Source organism: Bufo bufo, chromosome 1 (genome assembly GCF_905171765.1).
Source record: "Bufo bufo chromosome 1, aBufBuf1.1, whole genome shotgun sequence".
In the NCBI taxonomy this organism is placed as follows: Eukaryota; Metazoa; Chordata; class Amphibia; order Anura; family Bufonidae; genus Bufo; species Bufo bufo.
In genome coordinates, this window is record NC_053389.1 from 594,663,645 (window position 1) to 594,685,320 (window position 21,676).

The window sequence follows — 21,676 nt, forward strand, 5'->3', positions numbered from 1 at the left end:
CCTCCTGGGCCACCTCCTCTTCCATCATCGCCCTAAGTGTTTTCTCAAGGAGACATAGAAGTGGTATTGTAACGCTGATAACGGCGTCATCGCCACTGGCCATGTTGGTGGAGTACTCGAAACAACGCAACAGGGCACACAGGTCTCGCATGGAGGCCGAGTCATTGGTGGTGAAGTGTGTCTGATCCGCAGTGCGACTGACCCGTGCGTGCTGCAGCTGAAACTCCACTATGGCCTGCTGCTGCTCGAACAGTCTGTCCAGCATATGCAAGGTGGAGTTCCACCTGGTGGGCACGTCGCATTTGAGGCGGTGAGCGGGAAGGCCGAAGTTACGCTGTAGCGCAGACAGGCGAGCAGCGGCAGGGTGTGAACGCCGGAAGCGCGAACAGACGGCCCGCACTTTATGCAGCAGCTCTGACATGTCGGGGTAGTTGCGAATGAACTTCTGCACCACCAAATTTAGCACATGCGCCAGGCAAGGGATGTGCGTCAAACCGGCTAGTCCCAGAGCTGCAACGAGATTTCGCCCATTATCGCACACCACCAGGCCGGGCTTGAGGCTCACCGGCAGCAACCACTCGTCGGTCTGTTCTATACCCCGCCACAACTCCTGTGCGGTGTGGGGCCTGTCCCCCAAACATATGAGTTTCAGAATGGCCTGCTGACGTTTACCCCGGGCTGTGCTGAAGTTGGTGGTGAAGGTGTGTGGTTGACTGGATGAGCAGGTGGAAGAAGAGGAGGAGGAAGCTGAGTAGGAGGAGGAGGAGACAGGAGGCAAAGAATGTTGCCCTGCGATCCTTGGCGGCGGAAGGACGTGCTCCAAACAGCTCTCCGCCTGGGGCCCAGCCGCCACTACATTTACCCAGTGTGCAGTTAGGGAGATATATCGTCCCTGGCCGTGCTTACTGGTCCACGTATCTGTGGTTAGGTGGACCTTGCCACAGATGGCGTTGCGCAGTGCACACTTGATTTTATCGGACACTTGTTTGTGCAGGGAAGGCACGGCTCTCTTGGAGAAGTAGTGGCGGCTGGGAACAACATACTGTGGGACAGCAAGTGACATGAGCTGTTTGAAGCTGTGTGTGTCCACCAGCCTAAATGACAGCATTTCATAGGCCAGTAGTTTAGAAATGCTGGCATTCAGGGCCAGGGATCGAGGGTGGCTAGGTGGGAATTTACGCTTTCTCTCAAATGTTTGTGAGATGGAGAGCTGAACGCTGCCGTGTGACATGGTTGAGATGCTTGGTGACGCAGGTGGTGGTGTTGGTGGTACATCCCATGTTTGCTGGGCGGCAGGTGCCAACGTTCCTCCAAAGGAAGAGGCCGAGGCGGCGGCAGCAGCAGCAGAAGAGGCCGAGGCGGCAGCGGCAGCAGCAGCAGAAGAGGCCGAGGCGGCAGCAGAAGAGGCCGAGGCGGCAGCAGCAGCAGAAGAGGCCGAGGCGGCAGCAGCAGCAGAAGAGGCCGAGGCGGCAGCAGCAGCAGAAGAGGCCGAGGCGGCAGCAGCAGCAGCAGAAGAGGCCGAGGCGGCAGCAGCAGCAGCAGAAGAGGCCGAGGCGGCAGCAGCAGCAGCAGAAGAGGCCGAGGCGGCAGCAGCAGCAGCAGAAGAGGCCGAGGCGGCAGCAGCAGCAGAAGAGGCCGAGGCGGCAGCAGCAGCAGAAGAGGCCGAGGCGGCAGCAGCAGCAGAAGAGGCCGAGGCGGCAGCAGCAGCAGAAGAGGCCGAGGCGGCAGCAGCAGCAGAAGAGGCCGAGGCGGCAGCAGCAGCAGAAGAGGCCGAGGCGGCAGCAGCAGCAGAAGAGGCCGAGGCGGCAGCAGCAGCAGAAGAGGCCGAGGCGGCAGCAGCAGCAGAAGAGGCCGAGGCGGCAGCAGCAGCAGAAGAGGCCGAGGCGGCAGCAGCAGCAGAAGAGGCCGAGGCGGCAGCAGCAGCAGAAGAGGCCGAGGCGGCAGCAGCAGCAGAAGAGGCCGAGGCGGCAGCAGCAGCAGAAGAGGCCGAGGCGGCAGCAGCAGCAGAAGAGGCCGAGGCGGCAGCAGCAGCAGAAGAGGCCGAGGCGGCAGCAGCAGCAGAAGAGGCCGAGGCGGCAGCAGCAGCAGAAGAGGCCGAGGCGGCAGCAGCAGCAGAAGAGGCCGAGGCGGCAGCAGCAGCAGAAGAGGCCGAGGCGGCAGCAGCAGCAGAAGAGGCCGAGGCGGCAGCAGCAGCAGAAGAGGCCGAGGCGGCAGCAGCAGCAGAAGAGGCCGAGGCGGCAGCAGCAGCAGAAGAGGCCGAGGCGGCAGCAGCAGCAGAAGAGGCCGAGGCGGCAGCAGCAGCAGAAGAGGCCGAGGCGGCAGCAGCAGCAGCAGAAGAGGACGAGGCGGCGGCAGCAGCAGAAGAGGCCGAGGCGGCAGCAGCAGCAGAAGAGGCCGAGGCGGCAGCAGCAGAAGAGGTAGCAGGGGGAGCCTGAGTGACTTCCTTGTTTTTAAGGTGTTTACTCCACTGCAGTTCATGCTTTGCATGCAGGTGCCTGGTCATGCAGGTTGTGCTAAGGTTCAGAACATTAATGCCTCGCTTCAGGCTCTGATGGCACAGCGTGCAAACCACTCGGGTCTTGTCGTCAGCACATTGTTTGAAGAAGTGCCATGCCAGGGAACTCCTTGAAGCTGCCTTTGGGGTGCTCGGTCCCAGATGGCGGCGGTCAGTAGCAGGCGGAGTCTCTTGGCGGCGGGTGTTCTGATTTTGCCCACTGCTCCCTCTTTTGCTACGCTGTTGGCTCGGTCTCACCACTGCCTCTTCCTCCGAACTGTGAAAGTCAGTGGCACGACCTTCATTCCATGTGGGGTCTAGGACCTCATCGTCCCCTGCATCGTCTTCCACCCAGTCTTGATCCCTGACCTCCTGTTCAGTCTGCACACTGCAGAAAGACGCAGCAGTTGGCACCTGTGTTTCGTCATCATCAGAGACGTGCTGAGGTGGTATTCCCATGTCCTCATCATCAGGAAAAATAAGTGGTTGTGCGTTAGGGCATTCTATCTCTTCCACCCCTGGGGAAGGACTAGGTGGATGCCCTTGGGAAACCCTGGCAGCAGAGTCTTCAAACAGCATAAGAGACTGCTGCATAACTTGAGGCTCAGACAGTTTCCCTGATATGCATGGGGGTGATGTGACAGACCGATGGGCTTGGTTTTCATGCGCCATCTGTGCGCTTTCTGCAGAAGACTGGGTGGGAGATAATGTGAACGTGCTGGATCCACTGTCGGCCACACAATTGACTAATGCCTGTACCTGCTCAGGCCTTACCATCCTTAGAACGGCATTGGGCCCCACCAAATATCGCTGTAAATTCTGCTGGCTACTGGGACCTGAGGTAGTTGGTTCACTAGGACGTGTGGCTGTGGCAGAACGGCCACGTCCTCTCCCAGCACCAGAGGGTCCACTAACACCACCACGACCATGTCCACGTCCGCGTCCCTTATTAGATGTTTTCCTCATTGTTCCCGTTCACCACAATTTTGAGAGTGGCAAATTTGGGAATAGTTTTTCAACCCAGAACAAAAAATGTGCTTTTACGGTCACTACAAATAACTTGACCAGCTAAGGCTACTTTCACACTAGCGTTCTGCTGTCCGCTCGTGAGCTCCGTTTGAAGGGGCTCACGAGCGGAGCAGAACGCTTCCGTCCAGCCCTGATGCAGTCTGAATGGATGCGGATCCGCTCAGACTGCATCAGTCTGGCGGCGTTCAGCCTCCGCTCCGCTCGCCTCCGCACGGCCAGGCGGACAGCTGAATGCTGCTTGCAGCGTTCGGGTGTCCGCCTGGCCGTGCGGAGGCGTGCGGATCCGTCCAGACTTACAATGTAAGTCAATGGGAACGGATCCGCTTGAAGATGACACCATATGGCTCAATCTTCAAGCGGATCCGTCCCCCATTGACTTTACATTGAAAGTCTGAACGGATCCGCTCAGGCTACTTTCGCACTTAGAAATTTTTCTAAGTTATTAATGCAGACGGATCCGTACTGAACGGAGCCTCCGTCTGCATTAATATGATCGGATCCGTTCAGAACGGATCCGATCAAGCGCTAGTGTGAAAGTAGCCTAAAACAGTACAGATTTGGTTGAATAGAAATGTCAGGCCTGTTTTTTTTTGCGCTGTGTGACAGGTATAGGTTTAATCACAGAATTAGACTTCTATCTGCACGGTAGCGTGTGTCTTAGGTTTTTCTGAATGACACTATCAGCACCTTCAATGTAAGATATCCTTTTTGGGATAGATTTCAAGTAGGCCTCATATACCAGAAACTAGTTATTTTGAGAATGGCAAATTTGGGAATAGTTTTTCAACCCAGAACAAAAAGTCTGCTTTTACGGTGACTACAAATAACTTGACCAGCTAAAACAGTACAGATTTGCTTGAATAGAAATGTCAGACCTGTTTTTTTTTTTGCACTGTGTGACAGGTATAGGTTTAATCACAGAATCAGACTTCTATCTGCACGGTAGCGTGTGTCTTAGGTTTTTCTGAATTACACTATCAGCACCTTCAATGTAAGATATCCTTTTTGGGATAGATTTCAAGTAGGCCTCATATACTAGAAACTAGTTATTTTGAGAATGGCAAATTTGGGAATAGTTTTTCAACCCAGAACAAAAAGTGTGCTTTTACGGTCACTACAAATAACTTGACCAGCTAAAACAGTGCAGATTTGGTTGAATAGAAATGTCAGGTCTATTTTTTAGGCGCTGGGTGACAGGCTCAACTTGCCCCTGATGTAGTATATGGCCAAAAAATAACCACACTATTGATGGTTAAATGCACTTGGGTGACACAGGCTCAGCCTGCACCAGATGTAGTATATGGCCAAAAAATAACCAGACTGTTGATGGTTAAATGCACTTAGGTGACACAGGCTCAGCCTGCAGCTGATGTAGTATATGGCCAAAAAATAACCAGACTGTTGATGGCTAAATGCACTTCGGTGACACAGGCTCAGCCTGCAGCTGATGTAGGATATAGCACAAAATAACCACACTATTGATGGTTAAATACACTTGGTGATAGCTTGTGCTGGCGCACCACAAGTCACAAAATGGCCGCCGATCACCCCAGAAAAAAAGTGATCTAAAAACGCTCTGGGCAGTCGATATTAGCACTTCAATGATCCACAGCTGCGGATCGATCACAGAATGAAGTCTTTTGGAGGAGTTAATCTGCCTAATCTCGCCCTAACGTCGCAGCTGCAAACCTCTCCCTATACTGATCATAGCAGAGTGACGTGCGGCGCTACGTGACCCAAGCTTATATAGAGGCTGGGTCACATGCTGCACTGGCCAATCACAGCCATGCCAATAGTAGGCAAGGCTGTGATGGCCTCTTGGGGCAAGTAGTATGACGCTTGTTGATTGGCTGCTTTGCAGCCTTTCAAAAAGCCCCGAACCCGGACTTTTACGAAAATGTTCGGGTTCGGGTCCGTGTCACGGACACCCCAAAATTCGGTTCGAACCCGAACTATACAGTTTGGGTTCGCTCATCCCTACTAGTAAGTCATTTTTAAAAAATTCCACCTGTTTGTAGGGTCTGTTTAGCGGAAGCTATTACTGAGATTAGCATGACTATAAGATTGGGTTCACATGGTGCCGTAGTGCATCGTGCAGCAAAGTTGAATAAATGTAATTTTACTGTGAATTACAGCGGTTTTGTGATGTGGTTATTAACTGTGAAGTATTTACTGGTAAAACATGTTAAAAATGCAGACAAAAATGTTAATTGCAGAAAGCGTGCTGCACGTCACACTACTGCACTGTGTGAACCCAGCTACATGGTTCTGGCACGCTAATTTTGTTTGAAGAAAGGGCTGCTATGGACCCGAAATGCGTCTGAAGGCTCAACAATAAAATAATCATAACCTTATTGAAAGTCAGTGGTAATCTACTCCTTTCAAGACAGTGCTGAAAAACAGATCCCACATTATGACTGCAGAGTTTAAAGGGGTTGTCCCACTAAAATTATTCAGACTTGGTTTCCCACTTATCAGATATTGATGACTTCTCCTTAAGGATCAATATAAAAGTCCTGGAAAACCCCTTTAACAACCTCTTGGTAAATAATGTAATTTTTATCCGTCTCCATTCTGCAGATGCAATCAGTTTTCCTTCGCCCTGTTTGCAGGCAGAATAGGCCCCTTCTGCTATTCATTTTCTGTTCTGCTATCTCTTTCTTAGTATAGTCGCATAGCTTTACAAGATCGCCAGTAATGATTGTGCTTTGTCCAACAGATGGGAACATGAGAGGGTTTGCCTTTGTGCAGTTTAAGAACATGCTGGAAGCCAGCAAGGCTTTAAAAGGAACAAATATGAAGAGCATAAAAGGTGAGCAGACTCCCACATGGAACGGATGTCGGTGTACTGTCATTTACTGACTTCTTTTTTTTAAATCTGATATTTTTTAGTAAGCACATTTTGAAAAATTGTATAAACAATAGGGACTTCTTCTTCACAAGTAATATTGTAACAATGTATAAAAATGATATACAGAGTCATTAAGTAAGCCCCCAAATCCCCCCCATCCCCTATCAAGAGACGGTCCGCCGTTTGTAACAAAAGTATCACACCTCATCACACTTATCATCTGATAATCAATAAAATCATATCCATACCTAATTACTCAGTCAGGGCGCCTCAATTATTCTCCAGCCCAACTTGTTCAGATTCCTGCCATATCCAGTCACACAGCCCGGTCTGCCCCCCACCAACGCAAGGGAAGTCTAGACAAGCCCAGGGGAGGAGGACCTGGCTCCGGGGGAGAACCACTTATCCCATATTGTTGTAGATTTGGCTTTGCACTTCCTCTTTGCATACACCCCCCTTTCAAGACTGAGTATATCATTCATCCTATTAAGGAATTCAGCTACAGAGGGAGGCTGTGGACGAATCCAGTACCGAGCTATTAGCTTCCGAGCTTGGAATAATAGGTGCTGCACATCATGGCCCCCAGTAGCCAGGCCGTAGGACCAAATGGCACTCCAATTCTGTATGCATCTTTAATACTTTTTATCACCCCTGCCCAGAAGCTCGAGAGCTCATCCCACTCCCAAAACATGTGAATTATAGACTTTGGGCACTGTCCACATCGTGGGCATGAGGCATCTGCTCAAACCCCAATTTTAAACAAGAAAGATGGGGTTCTGTATACTCGGTGGATCAGCAATAATTCGGGGCATGCAATGTCAGTATCTGTCATTTACTGACTTCTGGTCTACACAGAGACACAATGTCGCCTCATTGTTGTAGTGTGACTTTGATGACTCCCGTGTTGGAAACTAGGCAATATTTGTAAGGTCTATATGGGAATAAATTTTTTAATGTAGTTTTTATTTTCTTCTTGTATCATAGGACGAACTGTTGCTGTTGACTGGGCCGTTGCAAAGGATAAATACACAGCAACTCAGGGAGGAGCCAGTGGTAAGTTAACTCAGGGTTTCTTTTCTAGGTTCTGGGGTTAAAAAAATACTGGATAGATCCAAATAATTATTACATTTTAACACTTATTCCAGAAACCAAGAAAAGTAGCGGGAAGTTGTCACAGACCGAAGCATTAGCAGATGCTGAAGATTTATCAGATGACAAAGATGACACTTCACTGAAAGATGCAGACGAAGAGGAAGAAGATGATTTAAGTGAGGATGATAGCACTCAGAAAGAGGAGTCCGAAGATGAGCAGGAAACTTCACAACAGAAAACTAAAGGCAGTAAAGTGTAAGTAATAGGTAATTGCCATGAAAAACGATGGGCATTATTCCCTCTCCTGTTAGGGTAATTCTTCACACCACTTCTGCAGCCTGCATTGCTTTTTCCTTTGGTACGTCGTTCCACTATTAAATGAACAGTTTTGCTAATCATCAAGCACTCGCACACCGATTATTCAGTAAAACTAACATTTTATTTATTAGATGCACTTATATAGCGCTGACATATTCTGCAGCGCTTTACAGACATTAGCATCAAACTGTCCCCAATGGGGCTCACAATCTAACATCTGCAATATACTTATGGTACTCTCTGGTGACAGGCCAGATGAGGGTATGCTTTTAAATATTTAATATGCTATGGTTTCTTTTATTGCTGCTTACCGTATTTTTCGCCCTATAAGACGCACCGGCCCATAAGACGCACCTAGGTTTTTAAGGAGGAAAATAAGAAAAAAAATATTTTTAACCAAAAGGTTTGCTTTTGGTGGGTTTGAACTGTGCATGACACTATTATGGGAGATCTGTGGATGATGCACTGTTATGGGGTGGGGGATTTGTGGATGGCACTGTTATGGGGTGGGGGTTTTGTGGATGGCACTGTTATGGGGTGGGGGATTTGTGGATGGCACTGTTATGGGGTGGGGGATTTGTGGATGGCACTGTTATGGGGTGGGGGATTTGTGGATGGCACTGTTATGGGATTTGTGGATGGCACTGTTATGGGATTTGTGGATGGCACTGTTATGGGATTTGTGGATGGCACTGTTATGGGATTTGTGGATGGCACTGTTATGGGGTGGGGGATTTGTGGATGGCACTGTTATGGGGTGGGGGATTTGTGGATGGCACTGTTATGGGGTGGGGGATTTGTGGATGGCACTGTTATGGGGTGGGGGATTTGTGGATGGCACTGTTATGGGGTGGGGGATTTGTGGATGGCACTGTTATGGGGTGGGGGATTTGTGGATGGCACTGTTATGGGGTGGGGGATTTGTGGATGGCACTGTTATGGGGTGGGGGATTTGTGGATGGCACTGTTATGGGGTGGGGGATTTGTGGATGGCACTGTTATGGGGTGGGGGATTTGTGGATGGCACTGTTATGGGGTGGGGGATTTGTGGATGGCACTGTTATGGGGTGGGGGATTTGTGGATGGCACTGTTATGGGGTGGGGGATTTGTGGATGGCACTGTTATGGGGTGGGGGATTTGTGGATGGCACTGTTATGGGGTGGGGGATTTGTGGATGGCACTGTTATGGGGTGGGGGATTTGTGGATGGCACTGTTATGGGGTGGGGGATTTGTGGATGGCACTGTTATGGGGTGGGGGATTTGTGGATGGCACTGTTATGGGGTGGGGGATTTGTGGATGGCACTGTTATGGGGTGGGGGATTTGTGGATGGCACTGTTATGGGGTGGGGGATTTGTGGATGGCACTGTTATGGGGTGGGGGATTTGTGGATGGCACTGTTATGGGGTGGGGGATTTGTGGATGGCACTGTTATGGCGTGGGGGATTTGTGGATGGCACTGTTATGGGGTGGGGGATTTGTGGATGGCACTGTTATGGGGTGGGGGATTTGTGGATGGCACTGTTATGGGGTGGGGGATTTGTGGATGGCACTGTTATGGGGTGGGGGATTTGTGGATGGCACTGTTATGGGGTGGGGGATTTGTGGATGGCACTGTTATGGGGTGGGGGATTTGTGGATGGCACTGTTATGGGGTGGGGGATTTGTGGATGGCACTGTTATGGGGTGGGGGATTTGTGGATGGCACTGTTATGGGGTGGGGGATTTGTGGATGGCACTGTTATGGGGTGGGGGATTTGTGGATGGCACTGTTATGGGGTGGGGGATTTGTGGATGGCACTGTTATGGGGTGGGGGATTTGTGGATGGCACTGTTATGGGGTGGGGGATTTGTGGATGGCACTGTTATGGGGTGGGGGATTTGTGGATGGCACTGTTATGGGGTGGGGGATTTGTGGATGGCACTGTTATGGGGTGGGGGATTTGTGGATGGCACTGTTATGGGGTGGGGGATTTGTGGATGGCACTGTTATGGGGTGGGGGATTTGTGGATGGCACTGTTATGGGGTGGGGGATTTGTGGATGGCACTGTTATGGGGTGGGGGATTTGTGGATGGCACTGTTATGGGGTGGGGGATTTGTGGATGGCACATTTATGTGGGGGAGCTGTGTTTGGCATTATGATGGGGGGGAGCTGTGTTTGGCATTATGATGGGGGGGAGCTGTGTTTGGCATTATGATGGGGGGGAGCTGTGTTTGGCATTATGATGGGGGGGGAGCTGTGTTTGGCATTATGATGGGGGGGGTCTGTGGATGGCATTATGATGGTGTGGGGGAGCGTCTGTGGATGGCATTATGATGGTGTGGGGGAGCGTCTGTGGATGGCATTATGATGGTGTGGGGGAGCTGTGTTTGGCATTATGATGGGGGGATCTGTGGATAGCATTATGATGGTGGGGGGGGGGGGATCTGTGGATGGCACTGTTATGGGGTGGTGGATCTGTGGATGACACTGCTATATGTGTCATCCACAGATCCCCCACCCATCATAATGCCATCCACAGACCCCCCCCCCCCCCCATCACTGTACTCTGGCCCCGCAGCTCAGTATGTACTGTATTATACGTAGTGTTAATTATCAGATCTAAACTGAATAATGATGCGCTCCCCCTGCGTACCGTACTTGCCGGTACACATGTCACGCTCCTGTAGTAATCGCTAGCAGGCAGGCCGGGCGGCCGTAACTCACGGAGGTCACGTGCCGGCTCCGCCTACTTTATGAATGAAGTAGGCGGAGCAGGCACGTGACCGCCGTGAGTATCGGCCGCCCGGCCTGCCTGCTAGCTGCTAGTGCTTACTACAGAAGCGTGACGTGTACCGGTAAGTACGGTACACATGGAGAGCAGGGGGAGCGCATCATTATTCAGTTTATATCTGATGATTAACACTACGTATAATACAGTACATACTGAGCTGCGGTGCCAGAGTACAGTGCCTGCACGGCCCGCCGCTCTCCCCGCCTACTACAGTCCCTCCTCACTAATACATCGCAGTCGGCGATGTAAATTGCCAGCATTAGCCCCATAAGACGCAGGGGCACTTTCCCCCCACTTTTGGGGGGGGGGGGGGGGGGGGAGTGCGTCTTATGGGGTGAAAAATACGGTATATTGCTTTGTGAATGTACACTGATCCCTCAAGATACAATGGCCTCAGGATAGAATATTTTCAACATACAATGGTCTTTTCTGACCCAACGTAAGTTGAAACCAGACTCAACATACAATGTCTGAGACTCAGATCCAGCCAATCAAGGCCACTTCTCTGGTAATATAGCTGTATACATGTATATAATGACTATTATATGGAAGGACTTGTTTTATCTGTCTTAGTTATCTGCTTATTTTTCTTAAATCTTAGTTTTCTCTCATCTTGGATGACATTTTGGGGCTTTGGAACCAATTACTCAACTTACAATGGTCTCAAAATACAGTGGTCGTCCTAGAACCAATTAATATTGTGTCTTTAGGGACCACTGTAATGGACCAGTTGGTATATGTGTCTGTTACCTTTTCTGTATAGACTTTTTAAATGTTTCATGTTTCTTGTAGGCCTGTTAAGAAGTCTCAGACTACTAGAAACAAAGTGCTGGAGGAGGAGGAAAGCGAAGATGATCAGGAGAAGAGTAGTGATGATGAAGATAATGAGGACGATGATGAATCTGCAGACTCTGGTCAGGACAGTGATCTAGAAGATGAATCGGGAGATTCTGACTCTGAGAGTGAAAAGATAGGTACGTCTGATTATTAAATAGGTTTGTTCCAGTACAATGATCATATTTAAATAAAAACACAATAGAAACCTAAAAAGGGTTTTCCCATCTTTTAAAATGATGGCATATCGCTAGGATATGCAATCACTTTATGGTCAATGAGGGTCTGACTTCTGAGACCCCCACTATTCCCAGAGATTGAAGAAGATGAAGTGCTGGTGCAGCGTTTCACCCCCTTCACAGTTTTTTTTCCCCTTGCCGAGCAGCTATGTGGCCACTCCTTTTGGGTTGCTAGCATATCTGGCCAATAAACCTGGCTGTACCCTGCCCATATAAAGTGTGCTGCTTACTCCTCTGGTTTAGGCCTCATGCACACGGCCGTGGCCCGTATTGCGGCCCGCATCACAAATGCGGACACATTCACTTGAATGGGTCCTCAATCCGGAGGTGAGAAACGGAAACATGGAACCCCACAGTAGAACTCCGGAGTGCTTCTGTGGGGTTTCTCTCCGTACCTCTGCACTTAAAAAAAAAAAAAAACTAAAAACTTTTTTCTATTTATTTTTTTGGTGGTGCGGACTGTTCACGGACCCATTCAAGTTGAATGGGTTTGGATCTGTCACGGCAGCCGCACGGATGGTGCCCGTGCATTGGCACAACGGCCGTGTGCAAGAGACCTTAGTCAGTGAGAGAGAACAGAAGCTCAAGCATCGGACAGGAAAAACCTAGCCATGCTGCTCAGTGCTCACTTTCCTGTCTGCCTGTCAACTCAACTTAGCTAGATAAATGATAATATTTTTACTTATATGATGTGCCATAATCCTTGTAAGAAGTGCCCAGCGTGATCGTATGATGTAAAGGGTGAGTGACCTGCCCAAACATGTGTTTTATTTGTATTTTAGATAAAACTAAAGTGAAGAAAAAACAATTGCCGTCAGATGTCAAAGAGGGAAGAACATTGTTCATTAGGTAAAGCTTGAGCTCTGATAAAGTGAATTTGTCAGAAGCATAATTACCTATGCAAATCCAGATGAAAAATATCAGCACTCAATAAATAAACTGTTCAACAAATGAGTCGTGCACTAGAATAGAAGCCAGTAAACCAGGAGTAGCCCTGTCTGTCGGATATTGAGCATCCATATTAAAGTGTACCTAAGCTTCGACATAAACTTTATTTACCTAAATGTTATGACAAGAATATTTGTAATATACTTTAATTATTTTTTTTCTTTTCCTAGCAAAATAAGCACCAGAAGTACAGGTGCCTATAGCGCTTTGCAATCCGTATACTCATATACTGCTGATATATCGACAGTATACGGATTTCATTGGGGGTGCACTGAGCTCCGTCCTGCCTGTCACTAAAAGCTCTGCATAGCACATCACCCATGTGCTCTGCCAGGCATTTAGTGGAGTGTGTGACGTGAGCTCTTGCCTTGTGCTCGCTCTGCTCTGCTAAAGCCTCGCCTACCACATCCTGCAGGCAAGAAGAGCGAGCACAGGGCAGGAGCTGACATACCACATCGCTGCCCCACTAAAGCCTGGGTATAGCACATTGGTGAACGGTGCTGGTACAGCGATATGTTCTCCTACCAGTACAGCTGTCAGTGGAATCTGTACACGCGTAGACAACTGACATGTCAGTGGTGTAAGGATATGGACTCCGAAGCGCACTAGGCACCTGAACTTCATTTTATTAGGAAAAGTAAGAGAAATAAAGCATATTGCAAATAATCATTTCATCACATTTACAAAAGGTTTTTAGTAAAATTGATGTCGAACTTCAGGTACACCCTTAACCTGCTGTGCATTGAAAAGATGTGTAATTTCACACTGTACAAGACTGCATTATGGCTTACTTCCAATTTACTGTACTTTTAAAGATAAACTTCTTCTATTTGGGTCTAAAGCACATACAAGAAATGGGCCAAATCTAAAAGCCGTTCTGTGTGTTCAGTTCTTTTTCCTTTGGTGTTGTAGGAATCTGTCTTTTAACTCTGAAGAAGAAGACCTAGAAGAGTTGTTGCTGAAATACGGAAGCATTAATTATGTGCGGATAGTGTTACACCCTGATACAGAGCACTCTAAAGGTATGCCCGACATTGAGTGAATTGGGCGTTTCACCAAGTGTTAATTAATCCTGGAACGAGGAAATATTCTGTGTAATTAAACATACTCATTTTATGGTGATCGCATTTCGCAAACTTGTAAGTTCCAGCCATTAATTAAGGGTGGAGAGAACTACTTGTCAGTATGATGAATCACCAGTGACCTAGTATGGTGGAAAAGGCAGTGTCTGTAGTTTGTATGGGTTGGTGCTTTGACTGTATTGGACAATATCATGTATGACTTCTTTAGAGCTTGGATTAGGTAGGTGCACATAACTGTTAACAGAATGTGTAATGATGTAGTAAGACCATCTGCACACATATGTCAGCCAACGGGGACACCATTAGATCCTGAGGGTTATGATTGGTGGGTGTCAAATTGTACCAATTAAAAATGACAGAGCAAGGGGGAATTCTACCCTCCCTAACAGCAATCACCTCCCGTATTTTTTGAACTGTAAGATAAGACACACTTGGCTATAACATGCAGCCCAGGTTTAAACAACAGAAAATAAGAAGAAAAAGTTTAGGTATAATGAAGTGGCGGGGTTAGGGTCACTAACTCTGAGGTCTAGTGTAGAGGGGCTTTGGTCAGCTCCTGTCATGGTACCAGCTATGGTGCGGTGTGCTCACCTCGTTAAATGTGTCTCCTGTCATTGCTCTGCACTGCTTGTTCCTCCCATGCTTGTTTTTCTAGATTATTTATATATATTTTTTACTCATTAAACATGACATACAAATACACATGACTCTACAGCACACACATTATACACAGCAGTGCATTATACACATGACTCTACATCAGTGCAGTACATGCATTATACACACGGCTCTGCAGCACACACATTATACAGAAGCAAAAACACATTATATACACACACAGTGTGCTGAACACACAGCTCTGCTGCGCACACATTATACACAGCAGTGCAGTACATGCATTATACACACGGCTCTGCAGCACACACATTATACACAGCAGTGCAGTACATGCATTATACACGACTTTACAGCAGTGCAGTACGTGCATTATACACAGCTCTGCAGCACACACATACACAGCAGTGCATTATACACACGGCTCTGCAGCACACACATACACAGCAGTGCAGCACGTGCATTGTACACAGCAGTGCAGCATGTGCATTGTACACAGCAGTGCAGCACGCGCATTGTACACAGCAGTGCAGCACGCGCATTGTACACAGCAGTGCAGCACGCGCATTGTACACAGCAGCTCAGCACGCGCATTGTACACAGCAGCGCAGCACGCGCATTGTACACAGCAGCGCAGCACGCGCATTGTACACAGCAGCGCAGCACGCGCATTGTACACAGCAGCGCAGCACGCGCATTGTACACAGCAGCGCAGCACGCGCATTGTACACAGCAGCGCAGCACGCGCATTGTACACAGCAGCGCAGCACGCGCATTGTACACAGCAGCGCAGCACGCGCATTGTACACAGCAGCGCAGCACGCGCATTGTACACAGCAGCGCAGCACGCGCATTGTACACAGCAGCGCAGCACGCGCATTGTACACAGCAGCGCAGCACGCGCATTGTACACAGCAGCGCAGCACGCGCATTGTACACAGCAGCGCAGCACGCGCATTGTACACAGCAGCGCAGCACGCGCATTGTACACAGCAGCGCAGCACGCGCATTGTACACAGCAGCGCAGCACGCGCATTGTACACAGCAGCGCAGCACGCGCATTGTACACACATCTCCTCTTCTGGCTCCTCCCACTGATGACACCTTCAAAGGTCCTTCAGCTGCAGTTACTTGAAGCTATCATCTCTTTCACTGCAGCTGCGGGACCTTCAGGATGGAGTGGGCAGTGTCCTATCCTCTCCTGCCTGCAGTGATCATATGGTCCATAACGGAATTCTTAGATAATTCGAACCCTGTACGCTGAACTTGAAACCACAAGTTTACTCAACACTACTAAAAAGTGTGTTGTAGTCCAGTGTTCTTCAGGTCCACCTGCCGGTCCTGATTTCGGGACGTTCTTAGTATTGAGCAGCTGATATAGGCTACTTTCACATCAGCATCGCATCATTTTTTTGTTTTTCAGTTTTGAGATCTGGCAAAAGATCTCAAAACTGGGTCAAAACGGCTCAGTTTTGTCCCCATTCATTGCCAGTGGGGACAAAACTGATCCGGATGCAATGATTTTAATGCCGGATCGGGTTTGTTCAATTTCTATTTAACACAACCGGATCCGAACGAAAGGGATGCATCCGGATGTATTAAATGAAACTGAAGTGTTTTCTTCAGGTTTTGAGATCCTGTGCCGCATCTCTAAACCTGAATAGAACACCGCTGATGTGAAGGTAGCCATAATTAGTGTCCGTGCATCAGGACTTACCCCAGGTATTCATTCTGTGGGGTCTTCTCAAATCCTGGCCGGCAGGTGGGCCCTGAGGAACATGGTTCTAGTCCATGAAATGCAGTAATCTGTTCTTGATACTGTCAAAGATTTTCCTGGTCAGTTGGTGACCGTTTCTGAAAACCATGGTTGAGTGATCATCTACAACATTGCTGTAGTTAAAGGAAAAATGCAGTTGTGTGTTTCATTGGCTTACAGAATGCCTGTGTGTCCATGTACTGAAATAAAGGGGCTTGTGTGCCTTTTGTTCATAGTTTGGCAAATTCTTCCACACATGCAATTGTGTTGAATGGCTGATTCCAGTCTTCAGACTCCTCGAAATTTGTCTTTTAACATTTTTTTGTGTACTTTGACCTCTTGCCATGTAACGCTGCCCTTTTGCTCTTATCTTTAAGGCTGTGCCTTTGTGCAGTTTGTGGATAAGGAGTCTGCGGAGAAATGCCTGGCAGCTGCCAAGGACGACTCGGAGGTATGATTATTCTATCTGAAATACGCCAAAATAACTGTTAGGGCAGATGCGTCTCCATTTTTTTTCTTTAGAATTCATTATCAATAATCAAACTACATTGTATCTTTTTTGCTGTGTAGTTTATAGCCCTGCCTGACTACTGCTGTAAAGGATCATCTGCATAAAAAATTATCACATATTAATGTGAAAACTCAATTTTTTAATAAAATGGAGGATGGTTTTCTAGATATAGCAGGTGTGAAAGTAGCTCAACTTTCTCTTTGGATTTTTAGCACTGCAAACGGGCTCGCTTAACTCCTTCCGGCCCCGTGAGCCAATATTGGTCATTTGACGGTGTGTATGTCAGTTAGCCCCCATAGCACTGACATTGGGAGTGCCGCCATGGTGACCCTATAACAGTGAAGAAAAATGGCTGGTTTGTTATGGAAACCGGGTGTAAAACTGTGTCTGTCAGTGAGGCCGAATGAAGGACCGGGAGGCTTCTATTGACCAACAGGGGTCATGTGATGGTGCCGTATTTGCTTTTTTTGTGTGACTATCTGATGAACGATATGTGCTAGAGAGCTGAAACCTGGTCTAAAACCTGATTTACCTATGAGCCGAATAGATCAGTCCAGTTGTTGGGCCGTCAATAATGAACAGACAGACCAGAGGAATTCAATATATATATATATATAATAGATTAGCAGAATTACCCAGCTTCACACAGGTTTGTGTGTGTGTGTGGTTAAAAGATATCCAGTGTCCCCCATAACAGTTTCATTCACAGCGCCTCTATAATGGGGACAGGCACAGTGCCCCCATAATGGGGAATGCACGGCACCCCCATAATAGTGAAGAAAAATGGCTGGGTCGTTATGGAAACCTGGTGTAAAACTGTGTATGTCAGTGAGACAAAGACAGAAGGACCTGTGAGCTTCTATTGACCAATATGGGTCATGTGATGACATAGTTGCTTTCTATTGTGGATATCTCAAGAACGGTACGTCCTAGAGAGCTGATTTACCTATTTGCCAAATTTGGTAGATAAAGATATCAAGAGAATAATACAGCTGTCATACTGGATTACTTTGCAGATTATCTCTCCCCCTTATAGCAGCAGTAAACTGACACGGCTTATAGGAGGTCTTACATGTTTTTACTGCTAAAGAAGGACAATATTTAGTATTTAATGTCAGTGACCTAGTACTGCTGAAATGAATAGTCAAAAATTCTAAAAAAATAAAATAAATATATAGTTCGGTATGCATATTGAGTTTATAAAACAAGTATTCCTTTCTGATGGAAGGGTTCTTTCAAGTTATTGCCAAAATATACCATAAGGGTCCATTCACACGTCCGTTGTTTCTTTCCTGATCTGTTCCGTTTTTTGCGGAACAGATCTGGACCAGATCTGGACCCATTCATTTTCAATGGGTCCTGAAAAAAAACGGACAGCTCAATGTCTGATTTTTTTTCAGGACCCATTGAAAATGAATGGGTCCAGATCTGTTCCGCAAAATACGGAACAGATCAGGAAAGAAACAACGGACGTGTGAATGGACCCTAAATGTGACCCTGCCAGTCGGTAGAAAAATAGAATAATATGGCAGAATCTCTAGGAAAGTGACCATTCAGCTTTTGTTGTTCCTACAGTGACAGTTTGGTCATACATTTCTAAGTGCTACTGCCACTTTCTTCTAATGATTAGTTTGGGGTTACATTTACTAGTGAATTAATATTAGTTATGTCATTAATCACCACCTGTTTTATTCTTAAAGAGGACCTGTCCCTACAAAATGCAGTGCAATCTGTAGGCAGCATTTTTCTAGATCAGAATGAGCTGAGAAGATAATACAGTTTTGAGGGAAAATATTCAGTAATACTTGTAATTTATACATTTTATTCTCTGCTATTCCTAAGGTCAGTTGTACAGAGGGGCCATCTTATCAGACACCGACAGGTATATATGTATACACAGAGAATACTATCACTGCTAACACCTCCCCGTGTACAGCTATCAGTGACTGACAGCTATCTATGTATACACACTGATACAGAGAATGCTATCAATTACCGATAACACTTCCCCGTGTACAGCTATCAGTGACTGACAGCTATCTATGTATACACACTGATACAGAGAATGCTATCAATTACCGATAACACTTCCCCGTGTACAGCTATCAGTGACTGACAGCTATCTATGTATACACACTGATACAGAGAATGCTATCAATTACCGATAACACTTCCCCGTGTACAGCTATCAGTGACTGACAGCTATCTATGTATACACACTTACACAGAGAATGCTAACACCTCTCCGTGTACAGCTATCAGTGACTGACAGCTATCTATGTATACACACTTACACAGAGAATACTATCACTGCTAACACCTCCCCGTGTACAGCTATCAGTGACTGACAGCTATCTATGTATACACACTTACACAGAGAATGCTATCACTGCTAACACCTCCCCGTGTACAGCTATCAGTGACTGACAGCTATCTATGTATACACACTTACACAGAGAATACTATCACTGCTAACACCTCCCCGTGTACAGCTATCAGTGACTGACAGCTATCTATGTATACACACTTACACAGAGAATACTATCACTGCTAACACCTCCCCGTGTACAGCTATCAGTGACTGACAGCTATCTATGTATACACACTTACACAGAGAATGCTATCAATTACTGATAACAGCTAAATGCCCCACCTTGAGTTCAGAAAGAGCAGAGATTTAAGTGCATAAGGGTACTTTCACACTAGCGTTTTTCTTTTCCGGTATTGAGTTCTGTCCTGGGGGCTCAATACCGGAAAAAAAACTGATCAGTTTTATCCTAATGCATTCTGAATGGAGAACAATCCGTTCAGGATGCAGTCACTGTACAGTTCAGTCACTGTACGGTTTTTGGATGGAGAAAATACCGCAGCATGCTGCGGTATTTTCTTCATCCAAAATTCCAGAACACTTGCCGGAATGCCTGATCCGTCATTATTTTACATTGAAATGCATTAATGCTGGATCTGGTCCTAAGTGTTCCGGAAAAACGGATGTGAAAAAGATAAATACCAGATCTGTTTTTCCAGATGACAATTGGAGAGTCTACAAATGCTATCTGTTTGCATACTGCCTGCCAGAATCCAGCGACGCTAGTGTGAAAGTACCCGAAGATGAAAAGTTTTATTGAATCTTTTGCCACTCCATATGACTCCGCTCTGCTCCTACTGCTGTATAACACGCTGCCTGCCCCGATATCGCATTACATTTTTCAGTGACAGATTCTGTTCAAAGGTTTTGTCTTGTTTCAGGATGAAACTGGAAAGCTCATTTGATCCACCTGTAGTAAAGAATAGATCTTTACCTACCCAACAGATCCTGCGCCATCGCTCTGGTTTGCCCGGCAGGGCTCCTTTTACCTGGCTGTAGCATGTTGTTGATGTGATGTCACCGTTGCATCTAGGTAAACTGAGCCATGCCAGGAGGACCGGTGTGGGAGCTGTCAGGTAAATCTATTCTTTATTGCAGGTGGATCACATGTGGTGTTTGGTTTCCCTTTTTAATAGTGATGTGCGTACATACATACAGTTGGCCACCCCTTTTCATTGCCTGGAGACTTTAAACTACCTGTACAACTGGCCCTTCTCCTTCAGAGTTTTTATTCCAATTATTTAATGTTTTTCTTCCATTCATACTATGTTAGCTATTTGTAAAATATCTTGGAGACCCGTTATTTGTAATTTAGACCAGTCCTGCAGTGATAATCCCTAGGTTTAGAGATTTGCCTTTACTGAAAGGGGATCTTTAGGAATGATTTTAAAATGGACACAAGCAGCCTGTCCTTGAATGTGAGCAGGAATAGTTTCTTCCACTTGCTTAGCTGTCTAGGGTACGATGTGCAGGGCCTCATGACAAACTACGCTCTGGCACTTGTGTATACTACACATTGGTGAGCGTTCCTCTCAGGCTGCTCAGCCATAATAGCATATTGTAGTCAGCATCTCATCATTACCTTCTATTGTAGGGCAATGTAGTGAGACACCGCTCTCTCACTCCCTAGGCAGCTCTGTTCTGCTCACATTCTAGGACAGGTTGCTGGCAGTCATTTTAAATAGTTCCTGGAGAACCATTTTAACTCCCAACTTATTTAATTTTTGGTGTAGAATGGAGGTTTAAAACTTGCTGGAAGGAAGCTGTTTATGGACCTGGCCGTGAGTCGGGAGGAAGCTGGAAAGCTACGCCAAAAGAAAGTAAAGAAGCCTACAGGAACCAGAAACCTGTACCTAGCGAGGGAAGGATGTGAGTATAGTTCTATGGGTGTATCAAAGTACACATACCTCTATTGAATTAATTTATTCAGTTGTCTTCAGGTTTTCCTTTAGAACTGGGTTGTTTGATCTTTTGTGTTGTTTAGTCCATGAAAATCCGTGTTTTAATTATACATTGCAGGTTAATAAAAGAGACTTAGGGGTCATTTACTAGCTGAAATAAGCCTTAATTAGGTTAGGTTGCGCCGCTATCTACAACTTTTTGCCCCTCATGCCAGGTCTAAAATTGTGGGCGTGGAGTAGGCAGGGCCTGTCTTATTCACCATTTTCTACTCCTGTTTTAGGAATCAAAAAAGGCCTAAATGTAAGACGGCAAGAAAGCTGTCTTACATTTACAACTGGCACTGGATGCGCCTCTTCATAACTACGGCAGATCCACCGCCAGTTTAGGGCTTTAATAAGACTGGTATCTAAAACGTCGGTCATAAAAGGGAACCTGTCATCAACTTTATGCTGACCTCACTGGGGTGCAGAGCAGAGAGTATTGGTCTAACCCCCCAAATCCTGACTTGGGCGTCATGCACACATCCGTGGAGCACGGTCTGTGAGATCCCGGCCTGTTGAGTGCACGAAGTGCACGGCGTCATAGCAACCAATGACGCTGTGCACTCAACGGGACGGCAGGCCGGGATTTCACGGACCGTGCTCCACAGATGTGTGCATGACGCCTTAGGCCTCTCATCCAGTTAAGCCAGTACTCTCTGCTCTGCACTGATGAGGGGCAATCACCCTGAAACAGCTGTCTGCAGATGAGATGCTGGCTTTTTTTATTTTATTATCCAAGTCATGTGTCATGGCCTCTTTAAAGGGTCGAACATTGACTTTTGAGAAACTCTTCTAGTCGAGCAACATTTACTGTACAGG

The 21,676-nt window shown here is 47.1% G+C and overlaps 1 protein-coding gene across 1 annotated transcript in view; it reads left to right on the forward strand.

The window, feature by feature from the left end:
* RBM28 (RNA binding motif protein 28) overlaps positions 1–21,676 on the forward strand; it is a 51,252-nt gene that overhangs the window by 9,247 nt on the left and 20,329 nt on the right. The window contains exons 5-12 of the mRNA XM_040413514.1: positions 6,243–6,335; positions 7,359–7,427; positions 7,520–7,721; positions 11,354–11,535; positions 12,417–12,483; positions 13,495–13,604; positions 16,413–16,486; positions 20,648–20,783. Coding sequence (XP_040269448.1) covers positions 6,243–6,335; positions 7,359–7,427; positions 7,520–7,721; positions 11,354–11,535; positions 12,417–12,483; positions 13,495–13,604; positions 16,413–16,486; positions 20,648–20,783 — 933 coding nt within the window. The remainder of the gene's footprint in view (positions 1–6,242; positions 6,336–7,358; positions 7,428–7,519; positions 7,722–11,353; positions 11,536–12,416; positions 12,484–13,494; positions 13,605–16,412; positions 16,487–20,647; positions 20,784–21,676) is intronic.